Source organism: Rhipicephalus sanguineus, chromosome 2 (genome assembly GCF_013339695.2).
Source record: "Rhipicephalus sanguineus isolate Rsan-2018 chromosome 2, BIME_Rsan_1.4, whole genome shotgun sequence".
Classification (NCBI taxonomy): domain Eukaryota; kingdom Metazoa; phylum Arthropoda; class Arachnida; order Ixodida; family Ixodidae; genus Rhipicephalus; species Rhipicephalus sanguineus.
In genome coordinates this window covers 50,222,751-50,244,942 of record NC_051177.1, presented here as the reverse complement: position 1 = coordinate 50,244,942, position 22,192 = coordinate 50,222,751, and the positions used below count along the sequence as shown (strand labels likewise).

Below are 22,192 nucleotides of genomic sequence, written 5' to 3'. Positions count from 1 at the left end.
ATTTTTCTATTTAATAATTGCAATACTGTCGTTCGCCAACGCTCCAAACGAAACGCGAGTGATCGTCCTCTTTTGCTTTTTAATTCTTTCGCTGCCGAAAGTTTTTTTGTCATTCAGCCGCAGTGAGCCGCTTCATTTTGCCGCTTGCTTCTCCGGCCCCGCTTTCCAGCTCTCTTGTCATTTTGGGCAGGGTAGACGCGTTTTAGCGTGATAATAAGTGTAAAAGAAATGTCGGACGACAAGAAGGTACGTATTACAATAGCACTGGCCTGGAATTTTCTGCACTACCACTTTACAAGCGAGTCGAGAGAGGTATTGCCGCGTTCAGCCCATGTTGCGGCGAGTGTTTGAATTAGGCTTAAGGAGGGAAATTTCGCCGTGTTGTTGGCAGTCGCAGGCCCGTGGTTCTTTCCGCAGCGCTGTTCGCCGACGTTCTATTGTGTTGGCGGATGTTGAACAGCTCGTAGTACTCTCTCAGTTGCTCTACGTGGTGTCTTGATAAATGCACGCGCTTACAAAAGTTCGCACCTAATCGTTTCGCGCTTGTTTCCCTTCTTCCTCCGACTTCTAGGACGTTAAACCAGACAACGAACATATCAATTTGAAGGTTGTTGGACAAGACGGCAGCGTCGTCCACTTCAAAATCAAAAAGCACACGCCACTGCGGAAGCTCATGACGACTTACTGCGATCGTGCGGTAAGTTAACACGTTTTTGTTTTTTGTCTTCCTCTCGTTACAACTGGAGGGAAGGCGGCGCTTCTCGGGTGCACCGCAGTTCTTTAGGTGCTCTGAATCTTGGGGCTCCTATCTTTTAAGGGCTCGGCCGACAGATAAATACATTAGCTCCTATTGCACTAGCTAAGTGGTTCGTGGCAAACGCACGGGCACGGCGTAAATGTTCTTTGCCGCCTAACCGCTTGCAGGTAGCCGGCGGCGATCTAAAACCCGGTGTATTGCGAACATCTTGCGCTTGTTTGTTTTGGTTTCTTTTTGTGACGTTTTAAGTGGGAAGAATAGTGCAACTGGTCGTGTCACTGTCTGTACGTCGCTACAAAAAAAAAAAAAAAAACTTTACACGTAGTTCTGTTTGTCAAAAGAAGCGCGACGTACTTGCGCTGTTTTTTTCTTCTCGTTCATTGTGTTTAACATGGCTAGGGTTAGAACACTTGTTGCGTGTAACTGTTGCCGCCCAGTGCGCAAGTACCGACGTCAGTAAAACTTCTTTTCGTATCTTTAATACGCCTGTTGTTACGTGCACTTGTATTTGTCACTGTTGCTGTCGAGGCCTATTTGCGTAGGGCAATAGTCATACTAATTAAGTTTAAATAACTGTATTGAGATGTTCCCATTATAAGCAGCCAATTTTCCTAACGAACAGTCATGACATATTGAACTGCATTGTGGATTTGGCACGAAAAACAAACAATTAGTTGCCTTGAATTGGGGTATTTGCCTAATTTACATGTGGCTTGGCTGTTGGGAAATGCATTTTTCTGACTAGGCACATACTGGCAAAAGCCGACTCACTATTTGCATTGTAAAAAGCAACAGAGGGCTTGCACGTTAATACACTTAGAATGAGAATTGTCACAAAAATTTGGCAGGCATTGCAATTTGACACAACCCTGTCAGAAGTACTATTGTTGGCTGCAGTAAAGTTGCAGAGACCAGTTCTCAGACCACTGCATGGAAAAGGAAATGTGTATAGACGATTTTCTGCAGCGGCGCACGGGCGCTGCCATGTTTGCTCACGTGATCGTAACTGGCCTTCCCCCAGCCAACGCATTGGGCCAGCGAAGCGGCCGTGGCCGTACTACACAAGCTGGTTGCTGCAGGGTGTAAGCAAGTCGCATGCTTGCGCAGCAAAACATAGTTCTACATGTAATCGCCTCAGAGTTGAAAACGTTGATTGTTTGGTACGTACCACGCCACAATATAAGGGATATGTTTAATCTGTGTCTTTAATTGTTGTATTAGCAACCGCCAGTAGCTGGGGGTTACAAGCCAACATGGCAGCACCCACGCAGACGCGACACCCCGCTTCGATCCGAACTCGCGCTTGCTACTCGCCCACTGTCCTCACAGCAATAAATAAATGGCAAAATCGGCCATCGCTTTGTGTCAGCTCACGCTGGAGAAGAAACTTCAGGTATGCTTTGTCTTTATTATTGCGATCAGCTGTGTTTGTTTAGCCATGCCTGGAAAGCCTTGTCTCCGACAATATGAGAATGAATGTTGGAAATACTGCAAAATACCGACGAGTACATCGCTCTCGAAGCTTCAGGACGCGAATATAAAGCAAATAAATGCGTTGGTTTTAAACTTACGGGCCACACAGAGCAGGACGACGACGTGATAAATTCGAGGCGGAAGGAAACTACATCCACAGGCGCCGCCATGTTTACTTTTCCGGCGCTGCCGTCTGTGCCGTCTGCTCGCTTTTACTCGTGTGCGTGCAGACGCTATGGGAACGCTGAGCAGACGCGATGCGGATGGAGACATATTGAGCAGCGCTGCCAAAGGCCGCGGCAGGGGGATGGCCATGGAGACGGCCATGGTAGGGGGACGGCCACGGTGCGGTGGCGCCAGTGGCGCCATCTAGTTTGATTTAATAAACCAGCTGCGGAAAATCGTCTATATTGATGCTCTGCGAAAGCACCGATATTCCCTATTGATGCTCTGCGAAACCACCGAGCTTCCCTATTTGATAAAAACATGCATTAATGATTTGAAGCTACAAGTTAGGTTGAATGTAGCTTTGGCCAGGATCTTGTACCCAGTTTATAAACCAACAAACATTTTTTCTGCATGTGGTTTGTGAAGGGTCACACAGACATGATGAATAAGGGATGTGTATGTGTCCAAAAAGGTGTTCGCAACTCTGCCGGAACCATTTTAGCAGGAGCTAAAAAAACTGGTAGCAGGTACAAGCTGTCACAAAATGTGTCTGCCTCCCTCTAGACACAGTCTTGTGTAATGACTGCGCAGCAATTTATTTTATTGTGGCAGCAGTGAGAACAATTTGTCATGCTGGGTCTGCAGTTTCATTAGAGGCAACACTGTAGTACCATGAGGTAACATGAGGCCCTTGGTGATCCTTTGTTCTAAGTGGGAGATTTGCAAAGGCACTTTCTCGCAATGCTTATAGGCAGAAAGTTCTTAAGTAGACTTACACACAAACAACATGCAGGTTGGATGGCACTCTCATAACTTTTGGGTTTATAGGTATGGCCTCACTTGTGTTAATACAGTGCATAGTTGCAAGGATAGTAGATTAAGTGCCATTATGAGGCATTGCAAAGTGACAGAACAGCTGTGGGCCTGTACTCTTTGAAACAATGGAACGGTAGTGGTTGTCCGCGGGGCTGAGATTTGTGAGAAGTTATTGGAGAATGATGAAATACGTACCAATTTGATGGTCCTAAAGAGGCCCTAGGCACCTTCCTAAATTTGTAATCGTGGAATGATGTATTAGACTAGATTGCCTTGTTCTCCTGCTGCAAAAGCTTTTGTAATGCTTCAAGTACTATTGAGGCATGTGTAGAGTTTTGTCTGGCTACCTTGCACAATGAGACGCCAAGAAGTATATCACCCAGAGACCAATCGCTCAGCCCTAGCTTGATGAGGACTTTGAAAAGGTGGTAACTTTCGTGAGCGAAAAATTTGAATTAAATGGAGGAGGGCTGAGCTTTACTAAAGAGGTGCCTCAGAATAATGGAATACAATTTCTAGACATTTCCTTAACGTTCCAGAAGAACCACGTGTGCTGGCAGTATTCTCCTAGATCTTCCAAACCACTGTTAAATTTTTCGTCGAAGCACTCGAAGGTTGTAAAGAACGGCATCGCCATGTCTTGCCCTAAGTCAGCCCTCACCAAGTCGTGTGAACACAAAATGAGTGATAGCTTTAGCGCACAGGTTACGCATCTTTTAGATGTAGGGTATCCTCATGATGCAGTGGCCACGGTCGCTGAGCGTTTAAAGAAGTCTATTGTGTTAAGTCTGAGCATGGTTGCAGAAAGCGTTAGGAAGAAACGTGTCGTAGGTATTCCTTACATTCATTGCATATCTCACAGGCTAAAGAAAGTAGGAAGTAGATACGGCGTTAATGTTGTTTTCACGGCTGCCAATAAGCTAGGTAAGATTTGTGCCGCTGTGCAGAGGAAGAATGAGCGAGTAAAAGACAAGAAGCGGACCGATAATTGTTTCGTAAAACACACCAACAAATTCACTGATTGCCGTACGAGTGTGGTGTATAAGGTCCCTTTCAGCTGCGGCCGCTTCTACGTAGGACAGACGGGCCGATGCATTAACCAGAGATTGTTGGAACATAAGAGATCGCTAACAGGAGGCTCACCTTCTAATCTTTACATTGTCGAGATTGTAAGTGCAAGCCAAAATTCGATGAATGCGCAGTGTTGTACCGGCATAGAAATGAAGAAACGCGCCTGATGATTGAAGCATGGCATATCGAGAATAGTGGTAGCGCATGCGTGAGCCAACCGTCGATTAACTTGCATAAAGATGAAATCAGATGCCTTAACAGTTACCTTCCACGTAGACCGCCACGCGTGCCGGATTGATAGGTTCGCTGGTTGCATGGGCATGCGCAGATAAGTTTTCGTGCCTTCTTTCTTTTCAGCCGTTGTGTGTCTCTTCAGTTGTTAGTCGGCGTTTGTGGTGTCCTGATCTCTTTCTTGTGTCCGTGTTTGCACGCCCTGTCTCTTTTTAGAATGAACAGATTGTGCACTTTGACTTTCAATCTGCCAAAGATTCAGCAAAGTCTGATAGTGTGTGTGGGTCATGAGACGTGTAAGAGAGAGATGGTCTGCACATGTGGTGCTCATGTTTCAGGCTATATGTTCACTTTTGGTCAATTTTGAATTAAGTAAGGCACAAACATGTTCAGGGACCAAGCAAAATTCACATATAGTTGGGGCTTTTTGTCTACCTTGCACCAAGTTTTTTTTTTTTTTTTTTGTAATTCTCTTTGCTGACCAACCTTCCAACTTTGTGGCAACAACTGCAGGGCCTGAGCATCCAGAACGTTAGGTTCCGATTTGACGGCCAGCCAGATCAATGAGACAGACACGCCAGCAGGCCTCGACATGGAGGACGACGACACCATAGATGTGTTTCAGCAGCAGACGGGTGGCCACCGTTGCACCACACAAAGAGGGAACACACTGTGACAGTTGCCAGCCTGGGCTACTACTGCATCGGGCGAAGTGCGGCGCGTCTTTGATTTTTTTGTACATAATGATTGAGTAAACAAACATGTTTAACAACAAACGAAACTAAAGCACTTCATGCAGCCTGCCTCTGAAATCTGCTGAGGAAGCTGACATAGGTCTTATTTTTTATCCTCTTTATGTACAGTGTTACAGTTCGTCAAATGGCCTTTTTTTTTTTTTTTCGTATGTGTATGTCTTATCATTTCCGTTACTTATACAGTATGCCCTGCCTGCTTGTTCCCCACCTCATCTTCACTTTTTTTTCTTTAAATGCCTGCTGAAGACAAATTATCCCAGTCGTCTCTGCATTGTTTGAAAGTACGAATCGTAAATCTTTCATTGTGCTTGCGTCTATGTCATCAATAAAAGTGTTCTCGCCACACTGGAACGTGTCTCAACTAATACATGCTTGCTCCAATCTTTATTTGTGGAATGTGAAGACTGACTCAAGTGAAACTTGTCTTTGCTAACATTGACAAGTTTTATTGTACATTTGCGTATTGTGGCTACGGAGCCAAAGCTACAGATCTGAAGCAGGCATTAATAGTGCCGCTGGGTAAAGCTCCAAGTATATAACTTGCTTCCTCAAGATATAAGTGCAGCGTTGCACTCAAATATTTGAACAATATTATATCAAGGTGCTTTCTGCTTTCATGTTTTATGCTAGACTCCACCAAGAAGTTGCAATGTGTGTACACTCAACCACAGCAAAGGTATATACAGAATCAGACATGTTTACTGGAATGCTCGTAGAGGCATGTCAAAAACAGACCGTTTTGCTCACACATGTCAAGTTTTGCTTGCAGCTCAGAGCATGGGTCCGGGACCCATGTTTGCAACTTGGCCAACCAGTGACGGAGTAGTAGTTGCTATGGCTACATTGGCACACTATGTCATCTGAGTGGTTTTTGCTGCACACACATAGTCTCCAATTGTGCAAGGTTGGAACATTATTCCAACCTTGCAGGTGAAGCATGCTGTGCATTTTGAACAAATCTTGTGTGCCCAACGTTCCATGGCAGTGGACACGGGCACACTGTTATGGCAAGCTTGCCGCTAGTATGGACGAGGTTTAACCCTTTCTTTGACGCAACAAGGGAACAAATGTAATATTGTTTACAACATTTTATGTCTGCTGTTTATCAGTTCAGAATCTGAAAAATAAATCTGAATGCCGAGAAGCGTTTTATATATAAGAAATTTATAAGAGAAGCGTTTTATTAATAAGACCTATATGCCCTTCTGTCCAGTAAAGTTGCCTTGATCACTGGGGACCCGTATGTCCTGGCTTTCCATTTGAAGCAGTTTTAACTGGCTGAAATCAAATATGTCAATTTGGGCAATGGCAGGAAAAGCTTATCGGAACACCAGTACATTTGAAGTTGGGTGCACTTGGCTCTCGTAAGGATCAGCATCCCTGTGAAAGCTCTTGTTTGCCACGTGCCAATGGCATCCATCCTTTTTCGATATGTCTACTCAACGTGAAGGTTAATTTGCTCGACAACATGGTCCAACACCACACTGCCAAAATACAAATGCTTCAAGAGCCATGCTTGTTTAACTAAGCCTTTGGAATGAGGTGTGATTCATGGGCGTAGGTATGCTAACTCTAAACGTAGGCCAATGGAGCTGTACTTCGCGTAGGCTGTACTTTGTCTTTTCTGGATGCGCAAGCAATGAGTTGGAGCTCGTTCCTTGACATCACTAATGTTCTCGGTGAACAAATCTGGTGGTATTCAAATTTCACCTTCAGTGCCCTCAAACTCCTCATTATCACTGCTAGAGTTTACTGGCAATCTTTATAATAATTCAAGTGTGTCCTCAGCAGTGAAATGCTTCTTGTGAGCTTTACAAGAAAGAAGGGTCAGTAGCCTAGCCACAAATTTTCTTGGGGAGGATGGGAGGATGTTAAACCATATTTTACGTATGTTTGTGTGTATGTTTATGTGCATGTAGATTGAAAAACACATGCAAGATAGAAATTTTTTTTTGAGGGGGGGGGGACTCGCTCAACCCCTTTACCCTTGGCTACACCGGTGATATCAGTCCAGACTGAACAGCCCACATGCTTTCACTACGCTAAGCCTGCAACATGTCAATTGCGCTGCTGTTTGTTTGTAAAACATTTTGTTTTAATAGAAACATGCAGAATATAGCTTTTGGTTGTATTTAACTAGCTGTAGAGTGAGAAAGACAAAATTTAATTGCTAGGCATTTTTTTTTTATGGTGGCCAGTACGTAATAGTTTGAGCTTTGCTACGGAGCTTCAGTGCCAAGAATTTGAAATTAAATGTTTGATGTATATGTCCCACTGTTCAACAAAGGGTTACAATGGCATTCCTTTACTGCATTTTACTAGCAAGTGAGACCTGCTGTGGTGGCTTGGCAGCTATGGTGTTGCACTGCTAAGTTGCAAAGACACGGATTCACTTCTCAACCACAGCAATGACATTTTGAAGCAAGAACACCACTGTACTCAGATTTAGGTGCACGCTAAAGGACCCCAGGTGGTCAAACTTAATTGTACAGAAGGTTGGACCCCTCGCAAAATAAAATCCTGGCTGCCCTTTGTGCCACTGATACCAGGACAACGTAATGGTGGTGGTTATGCCAATGGCATAGATGTACCTCATTTATGTAAAACAGATATTGCTAAACAAATAAGGTAATTCGTGAAACTCTATGCATTACTGAACATTGTCTCGATGTACAAGTAATGTTCCTTTTTGAACTAATCCATCTGAGAAAATGATGCTGATGACAGTTTTTGCTTCTGGATATCTTTTATGCAAAAAAAAAGAATACTTATACAGATGATCTTGAGGCTGAAAAAATGTGTACTGGCACACACAACAGCAGCATGGCATTTTTTAGGGTAGCACAGGTTTTTAGCAGCAGAACACAATTTTGGAATTTCAGAAATATACTTGCTTTTCTTTACGGAAATGTAAGAAGCGAGAGGTAGTATAAAATGCATGATGTATTTACATTTATTTACATACAAAGCACTGCATTGGGGCATGCAGTCCGGTCTAGTCATCATCAGTTCGCTGCCTCACATTCCTTTTGCTGTGAGAGCCAAACTTGCGCTTTTTGAATACAGAACTTGCATCTTCGCCTTCCTTGGATTCAAGGCTACCCACAGTCTTTTCCATAAACTTCATCCTTGTGGGAGCGTCACTTGGTACACTAATGACAACCTCTTCAACACCTTCTGGCTTTTGGGGAAGTTGCAAATCTATCTTTGGCACCTGCCTGGAAGTTAGAAGTAACATGTTGACAACACGCATCCTCGCACATACATTAAATAAAGAGGCGTGTGGCTGTTGTAAATAAAGAATTTCAGAACAACATTTAAGTTCACGCAACCGTAGCATGCTCCTGTGGATTCTAATATAACTTCCACATGTGTTGAGAACACTATAGGGCGCGAGGCCCACCAGTTAAGATGTGGGCGCTGCAATCGCTGTGACGTGCAGGGTTGGATCACGTGACCTTACCTCACTCGTGCGAAGGGAAGTGGACGGTTGAATGCATTGTTTTTAACCGCAATTTTGCAGCGTTTTGCTCTCACTTTAAGAAGTGTGCGGACCCCTACAGGCTACACAATTCGGAAAAGTGCAGTAAAAGTTTTTGGCGGCATGGTACTTTTCTGCTCCGTGCCACAGTGTGCTACATACGTGAGGAGCCAGGCGTGAGCTTTCACTTTTACCCCTACCCAGCTTTGCAAGAGCATGATGCCGCTGTCACCTGTTTTTCTTGTTATATCAAGCATATGGGGTTAAAATGGACACCGATCACGAATGTTCACATAAAAGCAAGACGTTTCAGCTCCCGCACGGGAGCCTTGTTCACAACGAAAAATGAATGCACAAACAGTCCGGTTATGTATGTTTTAAAATATGACGTAGCAACTTGCGTACAGGTGTGGGAAGTTGCATTATGTGTGTGCCGTTCTCTGTATTGTCAGATTCAAGATAAGGCCGAGAAGTCCAGTTCTCCCTTTCCGTTATTTCTTCCCTATCGCCACAGCCAGTTGGTTCTGCGTGCTCGGCCTGCGCGTTCGATCAAACCTTCTTTCTTACATCATGCACGTGCTGTTACCCTGTCTCGCCGACGTAACTTCCACAACTGTCTGCGCACCCCCGTTCATTTTAATTGCCCTCATGTGCCTTCCAGACCATATGGGTTTCCGTTTGACTATTGACTTCAGCCCACGGGGTCCCTTGCTTATAGATTATGTCTGTAGAATGAGCCCATAGCAGTATCACTTGTTCTTTTCCATGTTGTTTTACACCACAGGTGAAAACGTGGCCAGCTTCAAACACTGATTTACCTTCTAACAGCAGCAGTTAAATGTCATAGATCTTATCAATGAAGCTATAAAGGCTCGACGCGCCATTTAGACCACAATAAGCCACACCTTGCAGCATGCTCATTCAAGTGCGCAAAGTAATACGGCTGGCTGGCACATGGTGCATTTGCTATCGCAGTCGAGCCTGATCGGTATCACATTTTTCGATTGCGATTGGTCCTTTTGTAGAAGCTGGAGAAGTGAGTCAACCATCGAAAATTTTCATCTCTATGTGGCTAGATGGCGCCCAAAAGTGCACCCTGTGACAACCATAGAAAATTTGTGCGGTACGGAGCAACAGGTAATATTAAGATTGTGCCACAGAAAAACTTGTGCTCATGTGAAATGTTATCTAGCTACAACTCCAAATGAGGCACGCTTATGGCTCTTTGAGTTTGTCTAATCATATCAGAAAGGTTGCGGCTGCATGCAGCTCTAAGCATGCTTGGTTGCTTACCACAAAACAGAGAATCTGCTTGCGTCGTGCTTCACAGAGATATGTGTGCTAAACAGGAATGTAAATTTGTGCAAACTTGTCGTGTCAACCGCCACCCATTTTTAAATGCAAACCTACAATGAATGAAGTTGCACGGGTGCACGCATTTTAGGAGCAAAAATATGTGTACTTGCCGCAAGCAGGCACTTAAGCCCATTTGGTGCTTCAATTCGACACAAAATGGTTCGCTATCTTTTACAAAAGCACATAGAAGCACTTGGCCCCAGGGCTTCCATACACTAGGTGACTGTAGCAGACGACGTCGGCAGTCAGGGCATTGTCTAAGGCATTATGAGGAGCGTAACATTCTTTTGGAACACTTGTTTAGCATTTCGTGCAGTCAGTGACAAAGCCGCCGCAGTATTTTACTGGTTACGTCAAAGTGAAGTGCAACAAGAATAATAAAAAAGGAGACGCGAAAGCAGCTGCGGGCTGTGTGGGAGATGGCTGGCGGAGAAATCCAACCATTGCACGTCACAGGGATGCCTCCGCATGGTGGCGCCACGGTATGTCCTCGCGCCCTATGGTTACAGGTACACAAAGCTACTTCGATTTTTAGCAAAAATAACTTATCAAGACAAACACAGAAACACTCTCACTATTTCACATAAAACTGCTAGTTTCCATTCAGCAGTTGTGGAAATGTAACCATAATGTTGTGACCTTACGTCACAGACATAACCGCACAAACGTTCAGCGTTATTGCATTTATGTCCTGCCCTGCTCATTTGCATTTGACTAGGAAAGAACTAGCACTGATAACAGCGATGCAAAACAATTCAAGTTTTTAGTATGTCTTGAGCAGCAGCCGTACAATCGTACTTTACCAAAGCACAGCATCTGTTGAATTTGGTGAATGTTTCGTGACTCTTCCCGCTTGTCATCATCTTTCCAGCACTGTGTTGAATCGTGCATTTGGCAAATGAACAACCTACCTCTCAGTCAACTTCAACCGTGTCCAGTTACTGATATCTACGCATAAGACCTACAGTCAGCCATTAAATATACAAGATGGTGTAACTTACTTGGGTCTGACCACTTGCCACTCTCCATACGGACTTGCCTTAGGCGCTGGTCCTATAGTTGAGTCTGGTTCCTGTGACGAGTCATCCTGCAAAATAACAGCAGTAACTCGCAGTAACAGCTGCAGTTCTGGCAGCTAAATCTGAATCAACACTTTTGCTCGAACATGACATGCACAAAGCAGCACCCTCTATGACTGTGCACACTACGATGTTAATCATGATGAATCATGCACGATACACAAATGACATTGTAAGCTTGTTGCAAATGTAATGCATAAGTAATCACTCTTTCAGTGGAAATTATCGTAAGCTGAGCAAGTGTTCTATGCGCGCAAGTTGCTTTTTTGTCATACCTGCCATGGTAGCTTAGCAGCTAAGGTGTCAAGTAAGCTGCTAAGCTCAAGAATGTGGGTTCCATTTTCGGCCATGGTGGCCACATTTCGATGAGGTCAACATTTAGGAACACCTGTGTACTTAGATTTAGGTGCTTGCAACGCCTCCTCTAGAAACATGCCTGCGGCGTCGCTGTGTTGTGGTCGCTTGTCGAGAGATGGCGCCACGTTCTCCCCTATTGTTTTCAATAGGGCTGACGTGGTGTGACGTCGAGGGAGGTAATGTGCGCATGCACAAATGTGTGTTGCAAGCGGCCACCGCAAGGATCACCAGCTACTGCCCTCATTAGAAACGGTGAAGGAGGGAAAGGGTAGGGCAGGAGGTTTTTGGCTCACGCAGCAGGCATCTTTCTAGGGGAGGCGTTGGTGCATGTTATGGATGAAATTAACCTGGTTGTGGTTAACTGAGGTTGAAATTAACCCCCATTATGATGTACCTCAAAATCATGTTGTAGTTTTGGAAAACCAGTTCTGCTGAATCCTGTACCCACTGTTGTAATCAGAATTCTGACCAAGAAGCTCTTCCTAAGCAATGCACTAACTTAACTTGCTTGCTTGTTTTTGTTACCACCCTTTTAAAGGCACTTTTGGAGCTGAGTGCCAGATGATGGGCAAAGCAGCCTTAAAGAACACATACCTCTGGTGGTGCACTCTCACCGGATGGTTCTTGTTGGTTGGAAAGTGGGACATATTCGCACTCTGGTTTCTCCCATGTAGATTCTGAAAAGAATCAACACAGAGTCTATTCAGAAATAATTTTCCTTAGAATGAAATCGCATTTCATGCCTCTTGATATTTTTCATGACCTCAGCTTGTCTGTATAATTTTACTAGTTGGACTGAATAATACGTTCCATCCACCATGATTATCCTTGTTTTTTTTGTTGCTGTTGTTTTTTTTTCTTTTTGTGTTCACCAGGTACGGGCATTTCAAACAGACAAGTGCGGTGCATAGATCACATGATGGTAATCTTATCCAGAAAGTTTCAAAAAGCTGCTCAGCACAAAAGCAACTGAAATGTCAGACGAAATTCTGTGCCCTCGTCTTCTTGCAAGTGCTTCATTTCCAGTCAAACAGTACAGGTCAGACATAGAAATACCTTCATGTAAAAAAAAAAAAACTGCTGGCAACGTCACAGATCTTCACATCATATCACTGTCTGTGGCACCGACAGTGACATGATGTGACATCAATGGCTAACCCTTTCAAGACTAAGACGCGAAAGACGAAGATAGGTCCACCTATCGAAACACGGCCAGCCTGTCTGAGGCACTTATATTCCTGTCCAGATAACCTGTATATCACATTCACATCACATTCGTCAGTCCCCACCTGTAAATGTTATACTCGATATGATAAAGCATGTCAGACCATCACTGGAGGTGTGCTTTGCCGCAAAAGAGGAAAAAAACAGAAATTAGGCTGGTGGCTCATGACGTAAACATGATGCAGTCCCACGGCAGTGGTATGGCAAAAGGCAAGAAAGCAACAAGTATTGTCGTTGAGGTAATTGGGGAGTGCATATGTTTGCAGTGAAGCTCTCCTCCTGATAGCATGGCAGAGTTAAGTTTTAATTTCTCCTATATCCTCTAATGCTGAAACCATTTGGAGTATTACTGCTATAAAATGCTCCCTGCACAGCCATACACAAGTTACAAAGTGTATAACTAGGGGTGTGCGAATATTCGAAATTTCGAATATTTTTCGAATAGTGTTTCCTATTCGATTCGATTCGCACTGGAATTTTACTATTCGAACTATTCGAACTTCCCAAAAACAAATACAGTCAACGCCCGACTGATAGTGACCCCTTTTAATTTTCTATATGCTTCACCTCGTTACACTGTCGTATTGCGGCAAAGCTGCCTTTCAAGTTCCGTTACGGTCTAACTTTGCCAAGAGACAACGTCCGACTGGAAGTGGTCCCTAGATTTTTCAATATGCTTCACCTCATCACACCCCGGTATTGCAGCAAAGCTGCCTTTCAAGCTCCATTACGGTCGAACTTTGCCAAGAGACGGTCAACGTCCGATTGGACGTTGACCGTATTAACTCAAGAAAACGCTGGTTCCAACATGGAGATGAAAGATGTGGCACAGGTGGGGGCTCAATTAGTGCTGTTTTGGACCTGAAATTTGGGCAGGAAGTCCGAAAAATCGGAAGCTGAAGATTTTTAGCATCTAAAATTTCAGATGTTCTTATATATTGACGTCTACGAGGCAGATTTGGAACTCCGGACTTGAAGGGAGCACACCCTTGTTGGCCACATCAGTTGGGCTTCCACAGAAGTTGAAAGAGGAGGAGAGGTTGAGGAAATGGCATCTTTGCCTATCACGTGTAAAGTGTTGTTGGCAACACTTTGGTTGCACCAAATCATGTACATAAATACAATTTAGCCTCTACATTGCCTCATTCTTGATAAGACAACTATGAAACACCACCCCACCAGTGCTTCATCAACCTAGCGAAAAGAAACACTTTCATGTTGCTATCTCGTAAGAATATGCTTAGGAATCCTCTCTAACTTTTTTTTCTGCAGTTTCGCTTCAAAGTATTAGAAAAATATTCAATTCGGTTCGCACTCACGCTTCAATATTCGAATTCGCTTTGCACCCAAAATTTTGCTATTCGCACAGCTCTATGTATAATGAAAACTTACAATGAGGCCTTGTGAGGAACCCTTTAAAGGGACACTAAAGAGCAAAACGATTTTTCTCATATTAGTAAAGTACTCTTTCAGGATACCGAAAACACCAGGCTTGCTGCGAGAAGACGCTCAGTAAGCGAGAAAGCACGCAAGAACAAAATGGGGGTGGCGACGCCACCTTGAAGTTTTTGCACCATTCGCCGTGACGTCACATGTTTTGACAGCGCCTACTAGGGACTACGTAGTTCCTAATCGGTAAAAATGAAGTACACTGTCCTCTGAGGGGGCCATAGACTTAACATACCAAGTTTGGGGTAATTTTGTTGAGCCAATGGCCCCAAAATAAGATAAATACACTTTGAAATCCGTGACGTCACGCGAGGAGATTTTGGCATGAAATTTAAAAATGAAATTTTGAACTTGATTTTCTTCTCTGTTAATAAACCTATGATGGCAAAATTAACGACATTAGAGTTCTCAGAGCACAATTTATCGGTCTAAACCGATTCATTATTTATCTTTAGTGTCCCTTTAAAGCATACCTGCCAAGTTTGGAGAAACGGAATCCGGAAGATCTACTCAACGGGGGGGGGGGGGGGGGGGGGGTATGAAGTATGCCGACCGGGGGGGGGGGGTACTGCGATAGCAATTATATGGACACTGTCAGCGGGATTTTGCGGTCGCCGCTGATCTGTACAGAGTCCAAACCGATAACATCGCTTACGCATCGTCTGTTTCACGTGCGAGTAAATGCGCGCTAGCGCTAGGGACGAACGCAGTTGAAGCAGAGATGAAACGACCCAGCCGTCACCGTCGCGCGAAGGGCACATGCGATAACATCGCTCCGCGTGCGAGGCCTGTCGTCGCTTGCTTACCAGTTATTTCGTCCGGCAAGGGACCATAAGGGGCGCCGTTGAGACGGGGACGGTCGCGAGCACTGGCGAACACGCTATCTCGACAGACATCGGTAACGGCTACCCTTTTAAGTGCTGGGCTCTCCACTTAAAGCAGTAGTGACACAAAATTTTGAAGGCGAGATAACTTGTGGGATAGATTTTTGTGTACACAAACGCATCATATACGAAATATTAACGGCTGATATAACCTATAACACATTTAGGATCAATTTTTAAATGCGTGTAGCGCATCTGTACGCGAAACGTCCCACCTCGCGTCACCGTGACGCACGGGGCGCGCAATGCACTGGACGCGCAGGGCAAAACTGGATTTCCGGGAGATTTTCCTATGACCCGTACAACCGGGAGAAACGTTCAAAATCCGGGAGTCTCCCGGGTAATCCGGGAGACTTGGCAGGTATGCTTTAAAGGCAACAGCCTATTTAAATTTTTTTCAGACGTCACACACAAAAGCTATCAATTCGGATTTCATAGTACATGTGTAAATCTAATCTATCTGATTAACTAACTCATTAAAAGAACCTAATTAACCAAGCTAGAATTGTGAATTGATTGATGGCCACAGTAATAAAAAAACAGTTTTCACAAAATTTGTGGCAACAAAGCTGTATAAATTATTACTTTAGAAATCTAAACTAAATGAGTGTTGCTCTCCTAGCAGGGTGTATGAAGATTAGGAAAGTTTGAATATCGGATTGTATGGTGTCCTATTCGATTCAGTCTTCTAATAAAGTAGCCGCTGTTTATTTAAAGTGTCAAATGAACACAAATAAGCACAAGGTTGCTGCAAAGGTATAACAAATTTCGCCCCAGTGGCCACAGTTTAGACCATCTATGTTCTGCCAGTGTTTAAAAGAAAAAACAGAAGATGCACGGACCTCCAGTCTCCATGTTCCAATAGTATGTCTCCCCTCCCTCAGTGACACCTTCAAACCATGACACTACTTGCACTGCTGGTGTAGGAAAATTTGCCTGCTCTTTCTCCGCTGCCTTTTCCTTGAGCTTGGCTTCCTCAGCAGCATATCTATATGCGTCAATTTTCGAGCCTCCGGTCTTCACGTCTTTTTCAAACGCCTGTAATGCAGCCTGCAACACACAATCAACAGGGTTACGAACCCGAAGGTGCAGCACGCGTTGTTGCTTGCATACCTGGTTAATTCCATCCATGATGTTTTCATAGTTCAGCTGAGCTTTCTGCATCTTCTTTCCTTTCTTCATGATCTACAAGCCCCCCGAAATGCAAAGAAATTAGATGGACTGTTTAAATGTTAGAAACATACAAAATCCTGCTGCTTACCTCTGTGATTCGCTTCTGCACATTGGCTTGGTGATTTTTACCCCTTTCATGAAAATCTATGCTCTGGAAAAATCGTAAAGGGGTCAACAACTGTTGCTTACATTTTTCACTATTGTTGTAAAGATCCTGCTAAAGTAACATTCAAAGTTTTCTGGAATTGGTTTGATGTTTTTTGTGAATTCCCTAAATATCTACTAGAAAAAAGTGTAAATGAGAAATGTAGTCCACAGGGACGCTGACATAGAACAGGTATCTTGTATTATGACAGCACACCGCGAACACTTAAAACATCTGAGATCTAACCTTCATTATGTGCATTTGCTGATGTCGAGTGTGATCTGTTTACTGAATACGTTCGAAATATCTGCCATGTTTTAAGAAATGAAGCGTGCCAAAGTAGCAACGTGAACACAGATTCCACTAAAAATGAACAACAGAATCTGTTTTAACTTGATAAATATTTCTGAAAGCATGATATAAAATCTCTGCTAAGCAAATCCTGATGAGACAATCCCCTAGAAATACCACCACCAACAGAAGGCAAAATTTTTGTTATCAAACTATCAAACAAGCTGAAGATCCGTCACACTTGGAAGAAACTGCAAATATGACAACACTGCAAGTCATGAGCTAATCTGCCACTTGTTGCAATACTTACCGCCTTATTGTCTGCAAACCAGCACTTGCAGGCCTCGCAAAACTTTTTAGGCTGCGACTTCCAGTAGTCAGCCCTGGAATGATAAGGGACGAGTCAGTAATCTCCTCACCGCACAATTTTGTGACATGAAATTGTGTGCTGCACATCGATTCCCCCAGACATGCTATGCTTCAACTGTTAGTGATGACAGAGGAGAGAGGAAGCTGACGTAATAATGATGCCTCAAATGACTAATATTCTGATTTCCTGAGACTATGATTTCAAATTTTTTTGTTAGCAAGACCCATACGGGCATTACTCACGTGTAGCTAACATAATGATAACATACAAGATGCCAATTAAGCTAGTAAAAAAGAAACTGACCAACAGGACAAACCTATTGCTGCTAAACAGTAACAGAATCAGAAGAGCTTAGAGGTTAAAAAACTTTGAGCTGGCCAGACATCATGACATCCATTTTTTTCAGGCCAACACAACTTACAAAAATATGTTCACCTAAGGTGACCTTGTTACTTTTTTCAAGCTTCTTATTTCACATCACTTGAAAAGTATACGCATCACAATAAAAGATATGCCCTTCAGAATAAAACACTATAGAAGAAGTATCAAGCATTTTCATTTTTGTTAAATTATAAACTGACCACCAAATGGCTCAGCAAACAAGCAACCGAAAGTAACAGCTAGAAACGTATTTGGGGCTGCTCACTAGATTATCTGAGGTAACCTAAGTTATCGCTTTAGTTGTCGTGTTGTCACCTTCTCGTTTGTTTCTTTCATCTTTTTAACACTCCTTCATTTACCGTGCATTATCAAGTCACCCAGCAGCCTCATCCACCATTTAAAAAAGCGAATAATTTTCAACAATGAAACTGACTTGGCAATTACACTTTTACTCTCGATACCTTAGCAACAGATTCTGCCTAAATGATATGATAAAACATTCATGTTTGCAATTACTAAAAGGCGTGGTATTTTAACAATCTATAGATATATATATATAGATATAAAGTGTGTAACATCTATACAAACATCCAGTGAACTTAGGGCCTCGCACATTGTGTTGATTAATGCCTGCAGACTCTCTGCAAATGACCCGCATGCAAATAAGTATTTTGGACTACAGCAAAAGCAAGTGAACTAAGCATGGTTGATGGTTGGAACAGCTGTATGAGAAAGAAAGACAATAAACTTCAAACAATTGGTGACCCATGCATTTCTGAGAGGGTTAAAAAGAAAGGAAGGCACGACATGGATACTAAAGATCCTTCGAACTGCCAACTTCGCTTCTTTCTCTGCCTGCATTTTTTTTTTCCTTACATGAACTAAGCACGAGCCATTTCGTATACTTCATAATGGCTATATGACGTCTACGTACGTCTGAATTTGCGAAAAGTCGACATGCCGCTACTAAATATCTGGGCCGTTAGTCTGCATGGCACTACGATTGCTTTTTGGAACGAATTTGTTCACGAGCAAAGGAAGAAGACAAGCGCCTTTGCACTGTCCACTTCTCTGTTTCTTGTGATGGGTAAATTGCGGGCACGTTGAAAAGGCACCCAAGCTAATTTTTAGCGCTTCCGCGACACAGCACACTAAGGTGATGTGTAAGTAACATCTATTTACAAGGTCCGGACAAATCGGATAATTAGGAATAAACGTTTTCAATCAATCAATTAACGCAAGGACAGCTACAATATACATTTGTGACGTGTGCATTAAAGAATTAATCCATTTTGCTAACGTTTCGCGTATACACTGTCGCTACACGAAACAACTTCGTCGGTGTCAAATCCTTATCGATACTACGATCAGCACGTCATTAATTAGCGCGGTTGTTGTCCCGACTGCAGAGCAAGCAGCGTCGCCTCGTAAAAGCCTAGCATTGACGCTAATGCAGAAACTTACATTGTGGTATGAAATGTTCAGATAGCAGAAACGACGCTGAGTGAATCGCTGGGATTTACAGAACGTCTATGCTTTGGATCAACTTGGCTTGCGTTAAACCATATGACGGCTTCGTGCTAGATGTAGTTTCGTTCTTGACGAAGCAGCCGCTTAGAATGAGAGAGAGTCGTTTAGGTAAGACGCTTTTATTTTCGCAAGCGTCGTTAAGGTGGGCAGGGGGGGGGGGGGGGGGGGGGGGGGGGGGCGTGAATATCGAGGAGAGCGGAAAGGAGAGACCACTTTCTTGGAATTAAGGTCCTGAACACGTCGTGAAAGAAACACAAAGTCTTGTCACGTTAATTAATCACACATACGAAGGTGCAAGTACGTGGAACTATGGAACCGGCATAAGTATATTCTTACCATCACCTTTCATAAAAATAGGCATTAGATATGTAGCGTTATGTTCACACACGACAAAGATCATCCATGAAGTGTATTTCAAACACTTTTGTCACACACTAGCAGGATGAAGCATCGGAATGCAAACGTTGTGTATACAAAGCCACACCTTTATTTCTGTTTAAGTCAAGAAAATCACTTTTTATGTCAGCAGGAAGTTTTCTCCATACCTAGAGATATATGCCAGTCCACAAAAGAAAATGTCAGAAAAGACAACGTTACGTTGAGAAAAGACTGGTGTGATGTGCACAGTCTTCAGGCATTATTGTGAAAAGTGTTGATGTCACAGGACTATCCCATGCTATGAAAAGCACTGAGGACAACTGTATCCATGGTGTGGCTGTTGGATTGCACCTTAGCAATGACTACGACTGTTGCAAGGTGCAACATGGGTGAACAAATTCATGCATTATGCAGACTACACCGCTCAATCCTTTGGCACAAAGGTACCATGGAGATCATGCATGGCCACAAAGACTGTCTGGAAATAGCCTGTACCCGTGTAAGAGGTGAACCACATTGCATGTCTCCTCCATGCTGTTCCCACTCTTCCATCATCCTTGTAAAATTATTTCATTTTCCCCATTTCTCATTCAATTTCCTGTTTTCTATCTTCATGCTTCCTAAGCTCTAAACCCCAGTCACTTCATAGCCTTTTTTTCTTACCTTTCTTTTTAAAAAAAGATTATAAACCTCTTGTTCCTTTATTACAGTCCTCGGAGACATGAAATGACCATGCCGATTTCCTCTCCAGTTTCTTCTTGTGCAGATGACAAGTACCAACAGTGACACCATGTGACTTGACATGGCTGATTAACCCTTTCAAACCTAACACACCAAGGATGATGAGGTACCTTTGATGAAGATAGGTTCAGCTATCGAAACGTCAGCCTGCCTGTGAACCCTCATTCCTGTTTATACCTCTATAGCACATTGTGTGTCCATTTGTCAGGGGTTCCAACCTGTACTTCGGATTTCCATGCTAGGCAAGAGAAATTTGCAACTCATACACAAAAGACTAGTCATGCCAATCACTCATTCTTCTTTGTTTTCATTTCTCTTGTGAATGAGGCATCACGCTGGAGCTGAAATATGAATACCGTCATCTTACAGTAGGTCTCGCAGAGATGGGATTTCAACATTTGGGCTGATGAAACAATTACGCAACATAAATACTGTAAGTAATACATGCTATTCATACCCGTCTTTACTGACGTAGTACACCCAACCCTGGGGATACTGTCGTATAAGGCGTCACTGCCGACTACGGCGCCAGGAGATGGCACGTGCTCGGCGGCCGCCTCAGCGAAGACGACGAAGAGGAAATAAAAGAATGAGGAACGAATGTTTCCTTTGATGTGCCTTAATTTATATGCACGACACAACATATTTTGGCGACGAAGATTTACGAGCCCATGTGCTACCGGTCTGACCTTCATCTTCGTGAGTGTTGTACGTACGCCTGTCGTCCTCTACGATGAGTGTTTCTGGACTGCAACCACCACCCCCGTTCCTGCCGTCACCTGGACACCCGGTCATCCCTTGGGAGCAATGGATACAAGCCTTCAAAGAGCAGGAATGCTATCGTTGTGGTTCGGCGGAGCACCTTGCAAATAGCCCTCAGTGCAAGGCCAAGACACATAAGTGTCGAAAATGTGAGAAAATTGGCCATTTGGAAAAGGTGTGCAAGTCGCTACGAAAGTTCGCGAAAAATGTTCAGCATGTCGCGGAAGATAGCGATACAGCTGACCCAGACGATCACTTAAGTGTGTGTCAAATCTGGAGCCGAAAGAAAGGAATTTACGCAGTATTAGAAATTGAGGGAATTTCTGTGTCATTCTTGATAGACACTGGATCATCGGTTTCCATTCTGGCTGAGGACCTTTACAAACGTCACTTTTCTAAAGTGTATCCTCTGACATCTACGTCCGTTCAGCTTCTCGATTATTCCAAGTCCGCCATTCCAATTCAAGGATGTTTCATTGCTGCGGCCTCATTCCATGGTCGATGCACTTCTATCTTATTGTACGTTGTGCCTGGAGGAACAACCATTCTTGGATTAGATGGCATCGTGGCTCTGGACATGAAGATTCAGGGGTCACCGCTTAAGTGTCTTCTGATGACGCAAGAAACTCCTGTGTTGCCTGAAGAGTTACGTTTCGAATTCGAGCACCTATTTTCAAAAGAGCTCGGAACTGTTAAAGGCTTCTGTCACAAGGTCAAAGTTCGCGCGTCTGTTCAACCAGTGGCCAGCAAGCTGAGACGGCTGCCACTTGTCATTCGCGAGCAAGTCTCGGCAGAAATACAAAAATTAGAAGCCCAGGGCATCATTGAGCGCGTCGACTCGTCAGAGTGGGTGTCACCCATTGTGGTAGCTAGGAAAAAGGATGGCTCGATTCGCATGTGCGTTGACCTACGGGAGCCAAACAAAGCTGTGGTAGTGGACAGTTTTCCTTTGCCACAAACTGAAGAACTACTGAACAGCTTGGCTGGGGCGCAGCGATTCTCAAAGCTCGATTTAGCTTCTGCGTACCACCAGTTACCACTCAGTCCAGAGAGCCGTGACCTTACTACCTTCATAACTCATGACGGACTCTTTCGCTTCAAAAGGGTTTGCTTCGGACTAGCATCGGCGCCCTCAGCATTTCAAAAGATGATGCATTTGATCCTAAAAGGGTGCAAATGCGTCTTATTTTACATTGACGACATCATCGTGTATGGACGCTCCCGCGAGGATCATCTGGGCAATTTGCGTGCTGTTTTGAAACGGCTCTCTGATGCGGGCCTCAGGTTGAACCACAAGTGTGTTTTTGACGTCGCAGAGCT

The 22,192-nt window shown here is 43.8% G+C and overlaps 2 protein-coding genes across 2 annotated transcripts; one reads left to right on the top strand and one right to left on the bottom strand.

Moving 5' to 3' along the window:
* Positions 1-36: 36 nt before the first annotated feature.
* On the top strand, positions 37-5,618 carry LOC119382919 (small ubiquitin-related modifier 3-like). The gene is given in 4 exon segments (XM_037650834.2): positions 37-246; positions 572-697; positions 5,030-5,071; positions 5,073-5,618. Coding segments are annotated over 4 exon segments (306 nt in total). The 5' UTR covers positions 37-228; the 3' UTR covers positions 5,193-5,618.
* Positions 5,619-8,203: 2,585 nt separating this feature from the next.
* LOC119382918 (WW domain-binding protein 4) lies at positions 8,204-19,057 on the bottom strand. Its single transcript, XM_037650833.2, has 8 exons — positions 18,926-19,057; positions 17,021-17,093; positions 16,363-16,425; positions 16,215-16,286; positions 15,944-16,151; positions 12,139-12,221; positions 11,110-11,195; positions 8,204-8,489 (listed from the first exon to the last, which is right to left on the bottom strand). Coding segments are annotated over exons 1-8 (810 nt in total). The 5' UTR covers positions 18,928-19,057; the 3' UTR covers positions 8,204-8,266.
* Positions 19,058-22,192: the final 3,135 nt, after the last annotated feature.

Bases quoted from the DNA above. Each gene is read 5' to 3' on its own strand.
- LOC119382918 (XM_037650833.2), bottom strand. The intron at 16,152-16,214 runs GTATGCAAGCAA...TGTGTGTTGCAG, and splicing joins TCATGGATGGAATTAACCAG to GCTGCATTACAGGCGTTTGA. The intron at 11,196-12,138 runs GTATGTGTTCTT...GTTATTTTGCAG, and splicing joins GTGAGAGTGCACCACCAGAG to GATGACTCGTCACAGGAACC.